The 15260-nt window shown below is 43.4% G+C and overlaps 1 protein-coding gene across 7 annotated transcripts in view; it reads right to left on the bottom strand.

The window, feature by feature from the left end:
- Positions 1-15260, bottom strand: part of LOC126470388 (beta-1,4-glucuronyltransferase 1) — a 323239-nt gene that overhangs the window by 20655 nt on the left and 287324 nt on the right. For all 7 annotated transcript variants that reach the window (XM_050098223.1, XM_050098226.1, XM_050098221.1 and 4 more), the window contains one exon: positions 7229-7505. In XM_050098223.1, the coding sequence (XP_049954180.1) occupies positions 7229-7459 (231 nt within the window). In that variant the 5' untranslated portion in view covers positions 7460-7505. The remainder of the gene's footprint in view (positions 1-7228; positions 7506-15260) is intronic.

Below are 15260 nucleotides of genomic sequence, written 5' to 3'. Positions count from 1 at the left end.
CCGGGCCGCCAGCGACAGTCAGCTGTCTAGGGTCTTACCCTATAGGGCACTTCATGTACTGATCCATTGATCTGTGCAGAACACCTTGTGACACACTTTGCAACAGCATCGGCGTCCTCTTCCTATACTGCTACCTTTTCCAGTAGAAATGCAAAGTTGAACAAACCCCCCCCCCCCCCCCTCTGTTTCAGGCCCCACCAAGCCGAATCCTGTAATGAACCCTTCACTGAATGGAAATTTTTTCAGGCTCTTAGATCTTGACATGACACTGCCGCAGTCCCGGTTTCCATCCACAACCAGAGGATGCAACACTTGGACGTTATCCAGAGGCAATATCTCCTCAGGATCTTCAAACAAATTTGGCACACAGGTGCCTCCCTATCACAATGACGAGACAGCATCGTTATCCACGTCCTTAAGCCTGGGAAGAACCCAATGTGTCTCAACAGTTATTGCCCAATTAGTCTGATGAACGTACTACGTAAATTGTTAGAGAGGATGGTTAGCTTCGACTTATGTTGGGTACCCCTAATCTCTGGGCCTTTTGTCCTCGTATCAGTGTGGCTTTCAGGGAGGACGACCTACAACTGACCATTTACTCAGACTGGAAACAGCAATCTGACAGGCTTTTATTAACTGCCCGCGCCTTGTCGCGGTTTTCTTCGACCTACATAAGACAAACGTCATTGCTTAGAGCCATCACATTTTAGTTGCCTTCCATGACTGATGCTGTCATGGCCCCTTTCCGATTGTTGTCTGCAAATTTTTATCCCACCGGCTCTTCTGGATTTGAGTTGGCAGTTCACTCAGCCTTCTTTGGGTCCAGCAGAACTGTATCCCACAGGGTTCTGTTTTAAGTGCCACACACTTCCTCATCGACTTCGGTTGGCTTGAAACCTATGTTGAGTGTCTGGTTATCCTGGCGTTGTATGCCGACAATTTTTGCATCTGATGCAGCTGCCACTCTGTAGCATCTGCTGAACCCCAGCTCATGGCGCCATCCAATGACCCTCTGCATGCGCCCTCCCATGGCTTCCAGTTTTCTCTCTCCAAAACGCAGGTGTGCATTTTTGCTGTCGACCACAGTACACTCCGATACAGAGCTTTATTTAGGCGACCAGCGCCTTTATTTTGTAGAAAAGTCCCGTTTCTTGGGCTTTACTTTTGTTAAAATGTTGATGTGGCTGGCCCGTATTAGCCACCTGAAGACTACCAACATGGGGAAGCATAATGCTGTCCGCATCCTGGCCCACAGATCTTGGGGTACCGACCATGCTACTCTTGTCCATCTTTATCGTGCTCTGGTTTTGCCAGGCTAGATTATGTTTGTCAGGTTTATGGCTCTGTGGCTTCTTCCATTGTGGAACTATTTGACCCTGTTAATCATTATGTGGTGCATCTGGCTATTGGTGCCGTTTGCACTAGTCCTATCGACAGTCTCCTCGCAAAGTGGGGTTCCCCTCTAACAAATACGACGGAGCCAACTCCAGGTTTTTTTACGCAGTCGCCATTTGACGATTTCCTGACCATCCCGTGTATCCTCTCCTCTTTGCAAATGAGGGACATGTCCCTCCCGATGCCTACCCACGGGTGCAATTGCCAGTTGGAGTGCGTCTCACGTCCCTCTGTCGGGATCTCCACCTCCACTCACTGGAGTGTGCACCTTGTACTTCCTCCTGCATCCCTGCTTGGACGGTGTCTGGACAAAGGACTAGGACCGATCTACTCCTGGGTCCTAAAGTCTCTGTCGTCACTGTGATATTGTGGCAACTTGTATGTTCCATCCAGGAAGAATTGTAGGGTGCTGTGATCCTTTGCACTGACGGTTCTAAAACAATAGATCAGGTAGGATGAGCTTTTACGTCACCTTGTGGCATGGGACGCCACTTGCTGCCGGGATCATGTAGTGTGTTCACAGCAGAGCTGCTAGCTATTAACAGGGCCATTCATTTTGTTGCTCAGGCCTCCCTCAACAGTGTTCTAATATGTACCCATTCAACGAGTAGCTTACAGGCTATAGACTGATGCTACTCTCGTCACCCTTTGGTCTCTGCTACCCATCACCTTCTCTCTGCCCTCGGCTGTGCCGCCTGCTCTGTTGTCTTTCTGTAGGTCCCAAGTCATATGCGTGTCTCAGGGAATCAACTGGCTGACTGGTTAGAGAAGCAGATACTTAACCCCATTCCCGTTCATGATTCCGGGTGCAGATACGCAGACACACATCAGATCTCTCTTTGCCCAGAAGTGGAATGACGTCTGGTGCACTACTGTTGTTACTAATAACCTCCACACAATCAAGGAGACTACTGCAATTTGGCGCTCTTCCTTCTGCTCCTCTCGGGAAGAGTCCACTGTCTTATACGTCTACGCATCGGTCATACTAGGCTCACCCAGTGTTTTCTCTTGTGTAACTAGCCACCCCCACAATGTGGCTGTCGATCCAGACTGACGATATCCCTTATATTGGTGGATTGTCCCCTTCATTTGGCCCTTCGCACTAAGTTCAGCCTTCCAGATTTCTCGTGTTCAGTATTAGCAGACGATTCACGGATGGTTGAACTAGTCCTCAGCTTCCTACTTCAAAATGATTTTTATTTTCAGTTATAAGGTTTTACTTTGCTCCTGGTGCAGGGGCAGCCGCAGGGTATTTGTGGTTCGGGCTTCTAGATCTGAGGTCGATGACCACTCTCCCGTGTAAAGACCGCTCTTTTATCTCTGTTTCTTTTTCAGTTTTTAGATTTCGCCTACCCTTTTATACCTCCTACTGCTAGTTTCATTTCCTCGCTTTGTACTTTAACCAAAGTGACTGGATCCGCCCACTTTTAGTAACTTCCGAATCGCGGGACTGGTGACCTCGCCGTTAAGTCTATAACCTCATCAATAAATCAGTCAAAAGTAGCGGCGTTGAGTGACTGTAGGAGGATATAATGTGGCTTACACAAAATTTCTGGTGGTGTGATGAATGACAGCTTGCCCTATATGTAGAAAAACCGAAGTTAATGCAGACCAGTGGGAAAAACATACCCACAATGTTCGAATACAGCATTAGTAGTGTGTTGCTTCACACTGCCACGTCGACTGAATACCTGTGCGTAACATAGCAAGAACGATATGAAATGGAACGAGTACGTAAGGGCGGTAGTATGAAAGTCCGATCGGCGTCGGTTCATGGGGCGAATTTTAGGAAAGTTTGGTATTCTTTGCAGGACACCTCGAATAGAAGTGCTGCGACCTATTCTTGAGTATTGATCGAGTGTTAGCGATCCCACCAGGTCGGATTAAGGAGGGCTTAGTCGCAATTTAGAAGTGAGCCGCTAGATTTGTTGCCGGTGTATTCGATCATCATGTCGGTATTATGGAGATGATGCTTTCAGTCAAATGGGAATCCCTGGATGGAAGACGTAGTTCTTTTCGCGGGGCACTATGGAGAAAATTTAGAGAGCCGCAATTTGAAGCTGACTGCTTAACAATTCTGTTTATTGCCAACGTACATTTTGCCCAAGGACCGCAAAGATAACAGAACAGAGGCATACAGACAGTCTTTCCATCGCTCTATTTGGGAGTGGATCAGAAAAGGACATTGATATAAGGTACTCTCCGCTACAGTGGCTTGCGAAGTATAAATGTGTATATAGATGTACCTACAAGAAACTGCTTGAGTGCGACGTCGCAAGTTCAATCTTTAGTAGGGCTCATTTGAAAGTGTTGGGTTAATAATTATGACAGGAAAAATATAAGCTGCTAATGACTCAGTATGTCAGTCAGTAGGGCGACGAAAATGAGTGTACGGGAGGTGCAGGGATCAACCGTCTGCGGGATGTATGTATTACACTTCACGAAATTAACATTGTCAGCATTCAATAAATGCTCGAAAGAAGCCAATAACTTCGACCATGAACACCGACTGAAAAAGGCGCGCGACACTTACCACAAAGGTTAGCACCATAAAGATTATAGCTGTAGCGTGCATTTCATTAACCCCGAACCACCGGCATTTCAGACTTCAATGGTTTCAAACAAGAGCTCATTGGAGGGCAGGATGGAGGTCTCCTGTTTTCTCTAATGAAAGCTGATTCTGCCTCTATGCCAGTGATGGCCTTGTGTTGGTTAGGAGGCGGCCAGCTGAGGACCTGCACCCATTCTGTTTGCGGACACACTGGACCTACACGTAGGATTTACGATCAAGGGTGCGATTTTGAATGACAGCAGGAGCACTCATGTTATTTCACGCACCCTGACTACAGATTTGTAAGTCAGCTTGGTGATTTGACCTGCTGTGCTGTCATTCATGAACAGCATTCCACGGGGTGTTTTCCAACAGACTAAAGCTCGCCCACGTACTGCGTGGTAACCAAACATGCAGTAGAGAAGGTCGATATGTTGTTTTGGCCCGCTCGATAGCCACATCTGTCTTCAATTGAGCTTATATGGGACACCATCGGACGATAACTCCAACTTCATCCAGTCAGCGTTAACCGCCCCTTTACTGACCGACCTAGTGCAACAGGCATGGAACGCCTTCCCACAAACTGATATTTGTCACCTGTACAACACAATGCATGCACGTTTGAATGCTTGCATCCAATACTGTGGGGGGTTACTCCTGTTATTAATGAACCAGCATTCATATTTGCAATGGCGTATATCGGACTTACATTAACTCGGGATCTTGCAATGTTAATAACTGAAATATATTAGCTAGAGAGATGTACTCCAGAAATTTCATTACTCCGCATTAACTATTTTTTGGTGTTAAGATTTTATTTCCGTCTGTCTAGTTACGCTAGGTCATGTTACTCTGTACAATTCGGAACTGCCTAGCGGCAGAGGGCTGCAAATATGTAGACATCACCAATAAAGATGGATAATGTTAATAAGGTTTGTTTGATTTAAAAAGGCTTTACGAGTTTAAAGATAAAAAAATTGGGAGGCATTACTTTCCAGCACGCGCTCGTAGAAACTGATATTCTTGGATGTTTCCAGATTTAACTTCTTCAGAAAAAATGTAATAACACGACAAATGAAAGTAAAGTATCGTCAACAAAACTTTGAATTACAAGAAGAAATGCTCTGTTTGAACAAATTTATTACAGGAAAATACCTGCAACTTCAAAAATTTGTAGTCGTCTATGAGATGGTAGTTTCTAAAGCACTGTGGTAGATGTAAAGCCACGTAACACTCCGTGCATTCCCACGTAGTTTAGCTTCGTACTTCGTGTTCTATGCAAAATTTGCACATCCTTGGTTGGTTTCTTGTAGGTGCCGGAATGATGATGTCGTGGTAAATGGGCCCAATACTGCGCTGGGCGTTGAAGTGGTGTTTCACCTAGTGAAAGTTTTCCACTCTTTTCGTAGTCCGATAATGGGAAATTTTTTAAAATTACCTTCGCTATGTTTATTCGGTAATCGACTAGGATTCCTTCGTTTGAAGATGTATTGTTTCATGCATAAGGTACGTACTGACCAGAGCCACATCACACACACCATAAAAAAAGGTTTTCGGGCCCTTCGAAAATGTTGCTCATTATTGGGGAAACAGGCCAATATCTGATCTTGACGATCAATTCCACCCATTCCTTATTACATTCGAGGATGCATTTGGACTTAATTTTTTTCTTTACGGTTTGTTTGTGTGTTCAACCATCTCTGCGCTTTAGAGTTTCGTTGATGTCACACACACGACGCGTCTTTCCGTCTCAGGGCCAACAAATGATTAAAACTTTCCTTTGAAATCTGTTTTTGAATATTTTTGGCACCTTTGCCTATTGCTGCGTATTGTCTCAACAACATGTATTTTCCTGGGTAATTTTAAAAAATAGTTGGAGGGTACCAGTTGTCAAGAGACAAAACGTATCTCTTATTCAGTACCGATGTTGCCAAGTCCATGAAAACATTTTCTGATGCCCTTTTATTTTGATCAGTTTTGTCGCGGCCAGTATATATTTTGAAACCCTAGCAAAAATCGGTACTTAACTCATTGTGTGCGAGTTTTTAAGCCACAACTCGGTATTCTCGGTTTATTACATTTCTTATATGGTAAACGTAATTTAGAATTCGTTTAGGATGTCAAGCATCCAGATAGGAACAGGAAACTACTACATCCACGTCTTTTTCCTGGATGACGCTGAACGTAGTCCCTCAACAGACTTAAACGGCTAACCAAACTGTACTGTATTGTACTGTACAGTCCAATTTGCAACACTAAAGCAAATTTCTGGCGTATCAACCGTTAGAGCACAAAGGTTTACATTTAGATCGTAAATTAAATGTAGAATCACATGCGTCGTTTCTTAATTGCAGAAACAGGTACACTTGAATTTGTAGATTACAGCGTCACATACCACGAATGTGAAACAATGGTTTGAGTAAACCGTACGTATTTTTTGGCGTAAAATCCGAATTACAACAAGAACGGGGGTTTCCCATTTGTAAGTACAACGTTGACACCGCCCACGCCAGAATGTGATTAGGTGGTTGCCAGTTTTGGAACGGATAGATGTACCCTTCACTAATTACTTTTCACCTGCGTTGTTTTCGAGATATTTGTCTGAAGTTAAAATGACAACCCTGTATACACTGAAACAGTAATAAAAATGTCTAACTCAAAACATGTCTAGAAGATTACCGTGAGTGGTAACCAAATTCTTACAGCACGTTTTTAAGCAGTGGCTGCAGAACATAGTTCCATACGACATTGCTGATTTAGAATACGTAAAGAACGCCATTGATTTGTCTCTCCAAGATTTGCAGTGATTCTAAGTGCAACTGTGGCTGAGCTGAGGGTTTTTTAGTTCACGAATGTGTTATTTCCAGCTTCAGTTTCCACCCTAGTTACTTCCTCGTAAGTGTTTCATTTGTCACTGGTGTTCATATGCGAAATTTAATACACTGCTTCTTTTGAAATTTAGAGAGACAATTTGCAGAAAATTACGCAATAACAGTTTTAAAGCCTTATTTGTTCTATTGCTACATGTATGTATGGACTGATTCCAGTATTAGCGTCATTGAAAGAGAAACTGTTCTGCTTATTTATTACGTGTTATGGACCTAATATTGAACCTTATGGAACGCTATGACTGCCCAGATTAAATGATCTCCCCTGCTTCCAATGGCTGAATCACTAAGTAGCTCCAACTTACTGCATACTTTTGCTTAGCTGTATCATTAATTCGGCAAAACCTCAGTTTATGCGGGAGGTTATTGTGGAAGACTAGAGCGAGGTACTGACGGCACTGAGAGGCGGCTGCGGCTCGTTGGGAGGCGGGCGCGACGTGGCGTCGGCCGCGCTGGACACGGGTAGCTGCGCCGTGTCGAGCGCCGCGAGGCTGCGGCCGGACACCGTCTCCTCCACGAAGTCGACACCATTGCGAGAGGTGGCGAGATACGAGCATGCGTACAGCAGGACCACCACGTTCAGGCACACGCTCAGCCGCAGCAGCCACGTCCTCCGGGCGTACATGCTCACTGCTTCATTCCTCTTCTTACATCAGGTCCAACAGCGACCGCTGCAACACACCAACCGTCTCCAACTCAGTGTGAGGCAAATATTCATATGAACTAATATTAAAATGATTCTACAGCACGTGTTGTCATAACTTTCTGGTTGCACATCAGAAGCAACCTCAACACCAGAAGAGCTGCTATCGTCTTAATTTACTAAAACGTAAAATATACACTTTAACAGAAAAAAAAATCTCAGCGCTCGGCCATATCTCACTAATACCGTATACCACCACCTCTGCTCCTGTGATCACCTGAATTCGGCAAAGAAGACTGCCGTAAATTTTCTTCAGATACGCCATACCCAGCTGAAATGCCTCAATCATTAGATTCCAGAGCTATCGGACTGCGGCGATGTTTACTGCTAAGCTATTCCAGCTGTTCCACATAGTCCCACACATTTTCTGTCGTTTGATATAGCGAGCCAGTCGAGTTGCAATAGATTGACCGAGTGTTCGTGAAACCAGGAACGTGTGCGTGCAGCCCTGCGAAAAGGGCTATTATCGTGATAACGATAATGTTCATAAGCATAGTCATCATGAAGATGGAGAAGATAGGGCAACACAGAGAATGTTGAAAAACCATCCTGGTTCATGTGCATCTTGATATTCTCGCGGGGTAATAATTGATCCATTACATTTAGAGAGTGCAACTAATAATGACACACTGATATCCCAGCATGGATCGACCGAGCAGAAACAGTTTCAATTTATGCGCACACTCTGCCGCCCATCTGAGTCTGGCACTTGTCTTTTCTGTAGTCTGGAACAACAGAGTAAGTACTGTTGGGTATCGTAACTTCAGTTGGCTCACTCTAAAGATGGCCGGAAGATATATGGCCGAAACATTGAAAGAGGAGTGAAGGTAGGAAGGGTGTGTGCGGCTGGACTCGCCAAATTTAATGAATGAATCCTGGTTCATGTTCACTGTACACTAAATGTGTCTTGCGAAGAACACGCTGAAAACCTCGTAATACCGCCGACCTGAAGCACACTCTCCACACACTGCGGGTTGAAGGCCGCATTTGGTTTCTCGCTGCACACAACGTAGCAGAATCGCAACTCTTCGGACCACACTACATGCTTCAGTTAGCTACTGTCCACTTTGCCTCGTTTGGGCAAGACAACAGTAGCTTTTATGTGCCTCTCCCGGTAACGTTCTTTTGCAGTATACTGACTCAATGTGCACTGCACGCAGTTCTGACATTGGTCGAGATGCATCTGAATTCATTAAATGCGGCAATTCCTGTCTAGTGTTGTCATTGGCAGTGTATGACACTAGTCTCGGGTTCCTGTTGTGTAAGATCTTTATGATCAGTGTTCTTACGCCACGTTACATGGCAGCAAGTGGTGCACCATTCCTTGTAGATACGCTGGACACTCCGGGATAATATACCTACAAATCTGGTCTTCTTCTTCTTCTTCTTCTTCTTCTTCTTCTTCGATGCAGACCAATGAACGCAAAACAGGATCGAGCCTACGCAGAGCTGTCACCATGCAAATATGTCCTAAGTGTAGTTGCTCATGTCAGGACGTGGGGAACGTTCTCCGTCGCTTGCATGGAACCTGTCGTAATCTAAGGCACGCTGACAGCTGCGAACCACCTGCATCCCTTCATGTTTGATGCCTTCCCCGAGGGCGATGTCATTTTTCAGCAGTATTATTGTCCTTGTGTCTGAGCCAGAACCGTGCTACAGTGGTTTGAAGAACATTATAGTGAACTTACGTCGATGTCTCGGCGACCAAATTCTCCTGATGTATATCTTATGGAACATATCTGGGTCACCATCGCGTACGCTATTCAGCGGCTCGTTATTTATGCAAATTGCATGACCTATACGTAGGCGTCTAATACCATATACCTCCACAAACCTACCAACAAACTGTTGTACCACTGACACGTAGAAGCACCGATGCATTTCATTCTAAAGACGGAAAAAACAAGCCATAAAGCAGATAGTCATTACGTTTTGGGTCATCATTTCATGTTTTATGTAAATGTCGTGGCTACTTCCACGTTTGCGTGCACTAATTCGTAGCATATGAACTGGGGATTGATGAAAGATGGAGACAATTTTCTTACATTCGTTCTTTCTCACTTTCATCCAGGAAGAACTGCTCCACTCTGTATACCGAAATCTTAACTTAGCTGCTATATGTGATCTCTCTTAGCAACGTTCAGTACTCTGAACTATGAGTACCAACGGTCATACGGCGCTAACATAATCTCTATCTGCAATAAGTAACAGAATTATTGCACTTAGCCGGCCGGAGTGGCCGAGCGGTTCTAAGCGCTTCAGTCTGGAACCGCGCGACCGCTACGGTCGCAGGTTCGAATCCTGCCTCGGCCATTTGAACCATTATTGCGCTTATTTTACAGGGAAGGAAAGCTGTAGTGGTAAGTACTGCTCCACAGTAGCTTTGTGGACAAGACGCTATCGCACGCTTAAAGAGGTACACATTATGGCATCACAGCAATCATTCAGAAGTTTGGGAATGATTGTGTCCGACACGGTTGCAGCAATCCTGATTATTTTTGTTAGAAGGAACTTCGCTCGCTCTGATGTGTCAGGATAATGGCTAAAGTACACCAACTGATCACCAGTCAGTGCGCTAGCGATCTGAGCTTAGTTCGAAGGCTCTGTATTATCTTACGGAGCGAAAGCATGATACAGTATTATTAAGCCAAGTTGGATGGCCCCTTTATGGTTTTGCAGGAAATTTAGGGTGATTGCTACCGCCGTGTTTTACCTTTCTTTCCATTTTAATCTCCAAGAACGAAGCGTATTTTGATTAATATACATTACTTATCTACATTCAGCATTCGCATAAATATTAACACGTCGTAGGTTCATATATGGTTCATATGGCTCTAAGCACTACGGGACGTAACATCTGAGGTCATCAATCCTCTAGAACTTAGAACTACTTAAACCTAACTAACCTAAGGACATCACACACATCCATGCCCGAGGCAGGATTCGAACCTGCGACCGTAGCAGCAGCGAGGTTCCGGAATGAAGCGCCTAGAACCGCTCGGCCACAGCCTAACACGTCGTAGGAAACGAACCAAACTTATTTAGATACATTCATCTTACGACTGTTACGGGGACGGCAGTTGCTGTGTTTATATGCAATAATGATGCCTTCGCCTTTGTGTGTTTTTATTTATGTTCGACCAGTTTCTGTGGTACTGTTCATCTTCAGGTCTGTAAGCACAAGAAATATGTAGCGTAACACAATATACGAGAAAACACTTAAATAGTGAAACCATCAGTTACACTGTGTATTTTAAAAAATTCGTAATTTTTGTTTTCTTGGAGGGCCAAACAGCACGTAATTTAGGTATATAGGGTTTTTGAGGACTTCATTACTCTTGTTTATAACATAACATTCACAGTTAATTTGGTTGGAGCTCAAACATGTTAAACTTTCCATATAGGGTAGAGACACTATTTGTAGTGTAATAGGTTAGATGTGGCTATATAGCAATGCCCCACACAATTCGTCCAACTAAGGTAAGTAAAAGATATTTAGTGGAATTTCTGTAAGTGTAGTGTTGTATTGTGTATGTTTATTGAACCGGGGACCTAGAAACGACGGAGACGCTTCGTCCCGCCGTAGCCCTCAGTGGTTCACAACCCCACAACAGGTCACAGCAGTCCACCCACCCCACTGCCGCCTAACACCGAACCCAGGGTTATTGTGCTGTTCGGCCCCAGTTGCGCAGCAATCGTCGATTAGAGTAAAAGACGGAATAAGCGGAACCAGCCCGCATTCGGGAAGCTTGATGGAAAACCGCCTAAAAACCATCCACAGGCTGCCCGACACACCAGTCCTCGATACTAATCCGCCAGGCGGAAAGTGTGGCATAAAGCAATGAGATACAATTTTGTCTATGTAACTAAATTTAATGTGGTAAAAGGATAAATACTTCTAAATGTTTATCATTCCGGAAGCTGACTTCTCTGATTTATAGTGGTGTAATAAATATAGCATGTGATATCTGTGGGTTGACGTGAGCATCAGTTCAGTCTGTTTTACTATAAGGAGTATAATATACGTATTAAATCACAATGTGTAAGTTCGTATGGAAAGTCAAAAATTATCACCTCTACAACGAATGCTTATCACGTGTTCAAACGCGAGAATATCATTATACTTCTAGTAAGTATCCATGACCATCTATGTCTACGGAATGTGATATAATACATTAGATTCAGTCTATAATCTGGATCATCTGTTGCTATTACTATGTTACGGTAATTAATTGTTTCTAAATACATTTCGTCTGTGGAGAATACGACTGCATCGCAGTTCTCAGTAGGAATTAAGATCTTAAAATGTCTGATCCATAGACTTAAGTAGTAACATGATTAATATTGCACGGTGTTTAATCTCTGACGAAACCACTGGGGAGAGACGTAAATTGCCCGCAGTACCACGCAGACGCAGTATGACAGAATGACTTAAGTGGCTTTAGTAGGAAAGTGAAGAGTTCGGTGAATGTCGAGCAAGAATTTCAGTAGGAATTACATGGCTCCACGTAACAAAATACGTGTACCAAAGTGCTGTATGGTAATGACCATAGCCAGGATTGTGACTCAAGGAACTGATTAAACAAATATGAAGGATTAAAAGTGAAGCTTATGTGGCAGAACACTTTATCGGTCGCATAAAGAAAACGGTCATCACAGAGGCCTGTCCATCGAGACACATATGTTGTTACATACACGAAATCTGATCTCACTGTTACAATATACCATACTTACACAAACGTCACTCCAAATGGCATACCTGCATTAGTTGGATGAACTGTGTGGCGTATCGCAGCTAACTTAATGTAACCTGCTGTATTACAAGTAGCATTTCTCCATTGTAAGGATAGTTTCTTTTTAAAATATGTTTCAGTTCCAAAAAACATAAATGTAAATCCTATTATATTCAAGAGTAATAAAGTCCTCAACAATCACTTTCATCTATAGTATAGACTGTTGGTTCTCAAAAACGAGAAAAATGTTACCTTGGAGAGTCTTTTTGTAATTCATGTCTTCACTATTTTAACACTGGTTTTGTGCAGTATGTTGAACAATACGTTTGCTGTACCTATGGACCTGAAGATTGTGTATTGTACCCCTGAAACCGTTCAGATATGAGTAACAACTGATGCCCATAGCTGAAGCCACTATTGCGTATGTACTAAACCGGTCGAATTCCGAAAGACCGCTTCAGAACACTCTTGGCTGGAACGTCTTTAATTACAGTTCGTCCACCGATACCACTTGCGTATTCGATCTTTATATACTTGCGACAGCAAAATTATACCCGTATCTTAAACTGTGGAAATGGAATGGAAACTAGCCTTGCTTAGGATTCACGCACCGTGCAACAGGTTGCATCAGCCGAGTCACGTTCTCGAGGCTGCGAGGCTGGGTGGGAGGGAGAGGGGGTGAGGAGGGAGAGAGAGAGAGAGAGAGAGAGAGAGAGAGAGAGAGAGGTAGTAGTAGTGATAGTGATTACTCCCTCATACAGTTTTCCAGTATTACCCCACCCCGGCACACTACAGTCGATGTAATTGTTATGTCATTCCCATTCACCGTATTTACATCAGTGAACTTCACTGAGACTGGGTCCGCGGGTAGGATGAACTGTTGGAACGATTCAGTGCCACCGGCCGCAGTCTCTTTATTCGCTGTGCGCCTGCGCGGTTTCGATCCTAGGCCATTATCTATTATATGTACAAAAATGTCAAGGCTGGCACATTATGCCATACAATTTTCTGCAGGTATGTATATTTCGATAGTGGTCACCGTCATAGTCACGAATGCTGGTGTCGTCATAAAATTTTTATCACTGGAACCGTTAATACGGGTGCACATTATAGTTTTTAAAATCGGGTGTATTTCGCATACCATAGCACTCAACAACATGTTACGGCCGCACTACCTTTGAAATAGCATTTAGGTAGTCCCATAACATTACATATTCTGGACCATAACGTATGGGGGAAGTGCGATGGTACGTGGAATATATTCAATTTCACTAACTGTGACGTGTACCCGTACTAACGGTGTTAGGGATATCAATCTTATGACGATTCCTGTACTCCCAAGGAAAATGACGGTGGTCACTTTTGCAAAAGATACAGTTGCGGAGGCTTGTATAGCGTAACGTACAATCGATCTATGTTTTGTAAAGTTACTCTACAGTAGTCTAATACCAAAACTGTGGAAGCATACAACGAATACACAAAAAAATTAACAGTTGCAGGCGGCAACGAACCATTTAAACTATGTACATGCAGTCAAAGCACAATAGCACGCATCTACTAAACCGAAGTTTTATTTGAACGCACAAGAGCTTCTCTAGTCACAGACACAATGAAAACAAAAATAATCTTTTTAAATGATTAAAACGTAGCCACATTTATATATGAATGTAAAATGTCTTGTTCGACGTCATTACGATCGCCTAAAATGATGCATGGAACGTGGAACTCCTGCCTTTGAACTTACTTACCCAGCCAGAAAAGGGAGCCCGTTGAAACGAGGTGGCTCAGTGGTAAGACACTCGACACTTATTCTGGAAGAAGGCTTTTCCAAAGCTCGATCGACCATCCAGATTTAGGTTCTCTATTATTCCACTAATTCACTTACGGCGAATGTCGGGATGGTCCTACGAAAGAGCACTGCTGATATCTTCTCACCCTCCCCATTCTGAGCTTACACTTCATCTGTAATGAACCCTTCGGCGGCGGGAAGTTAAATCCTAATTCTCCTCTTGTAAGGAGATCTATAGTTTAACGTAGACGTCGAACCGTGATGCAGCTTAACATTTCTAACACATACAGAATGAAGCTACAGGCGATTAAGAATTCCGAGGACAGTCTGGAGACCGGACCATTTATCACTGAATTCACAGTCTGGCACCCGCTGAGACACTAACCTAAGGAGAAACAAGTTTTTCCCTATTGAACCTCACTTATCACATTTTTGGTCTTTTAAGAAGATACAAAAGTCCGTGTAAGCAACATGTTTTTAAACTGATTATTTACAGTGAATTGTTTTCTGAAAGCCACCAGTTTATCTTTTTGTTTTAAAAACAGCGTAGAGCAAACATTATTATAGTGTTTGTTGCAATGAATCTTTACAGCGGTTAGTATTATTTGCCTTTAAGTTAGTATTTAACATTACCTTAAAATTAAAACTAGACCTAAAAATGTTACCCTTAATCTCTCAGAGTATTACAGTATTTTAGCACTTTTGATTATGTTTGTCCAGTGGACAAGGAGAATTTTGCTCACTCAGAGTTTCGGCATTCGAATAGATAACTATCTTGATAAAGAAAAGGCTTCAGCATCCCCTGGTTATAGTCTAACACGTAATTTAAACATTGAGTCTTGAGCAATGAATAACCTTTGTAAGTGTCCATTTGTCACGTAGCTCGTTTAAGTTATTGTTTGGATATGCGAGGTCTGACTCGCATATCTCACTATTTATGCCAAACCAAATGAACCCTATGCTTTTATAAACTCTTCAGATTTTTTACTAATACTAGATTCAAAGTTATCGCCTCGACTCTGTTCGGACTGTACGTACTTCCACGCGTAGTACTTTACACGAATTAGCAGCACGTGTTTGTCAGTGTCAGTCGAGTTAACTGCCTCTTAAGTCGGCGTAAGGCTAGGCGGCGCCGTGCTAAAATGCAAGATACGTGGTCGGTTGAACGGCTCGCCCAAAGCTGGCTCTTAACATTCATTCA

The sequence above is a fragment of the Schistocerca serialis genome, chromosome 3 (genome assembly GCF_023864345.2).
Source record: "Schistocerca serialis cubense isolate TAMUIC-IGC-003099 chromosome 3, iqSchSeri2.2, whole genome shotgun sequence".
Lineage (NCBI taxonomy): Eukaryota > Metazoa > Arthropoda > Insecta > Orthoptera > Acrididae > Schistocerca > Schistocerca serialis.
This window is presented reverse-complemented; position numbering and strand designations above follow the sequence as displayed.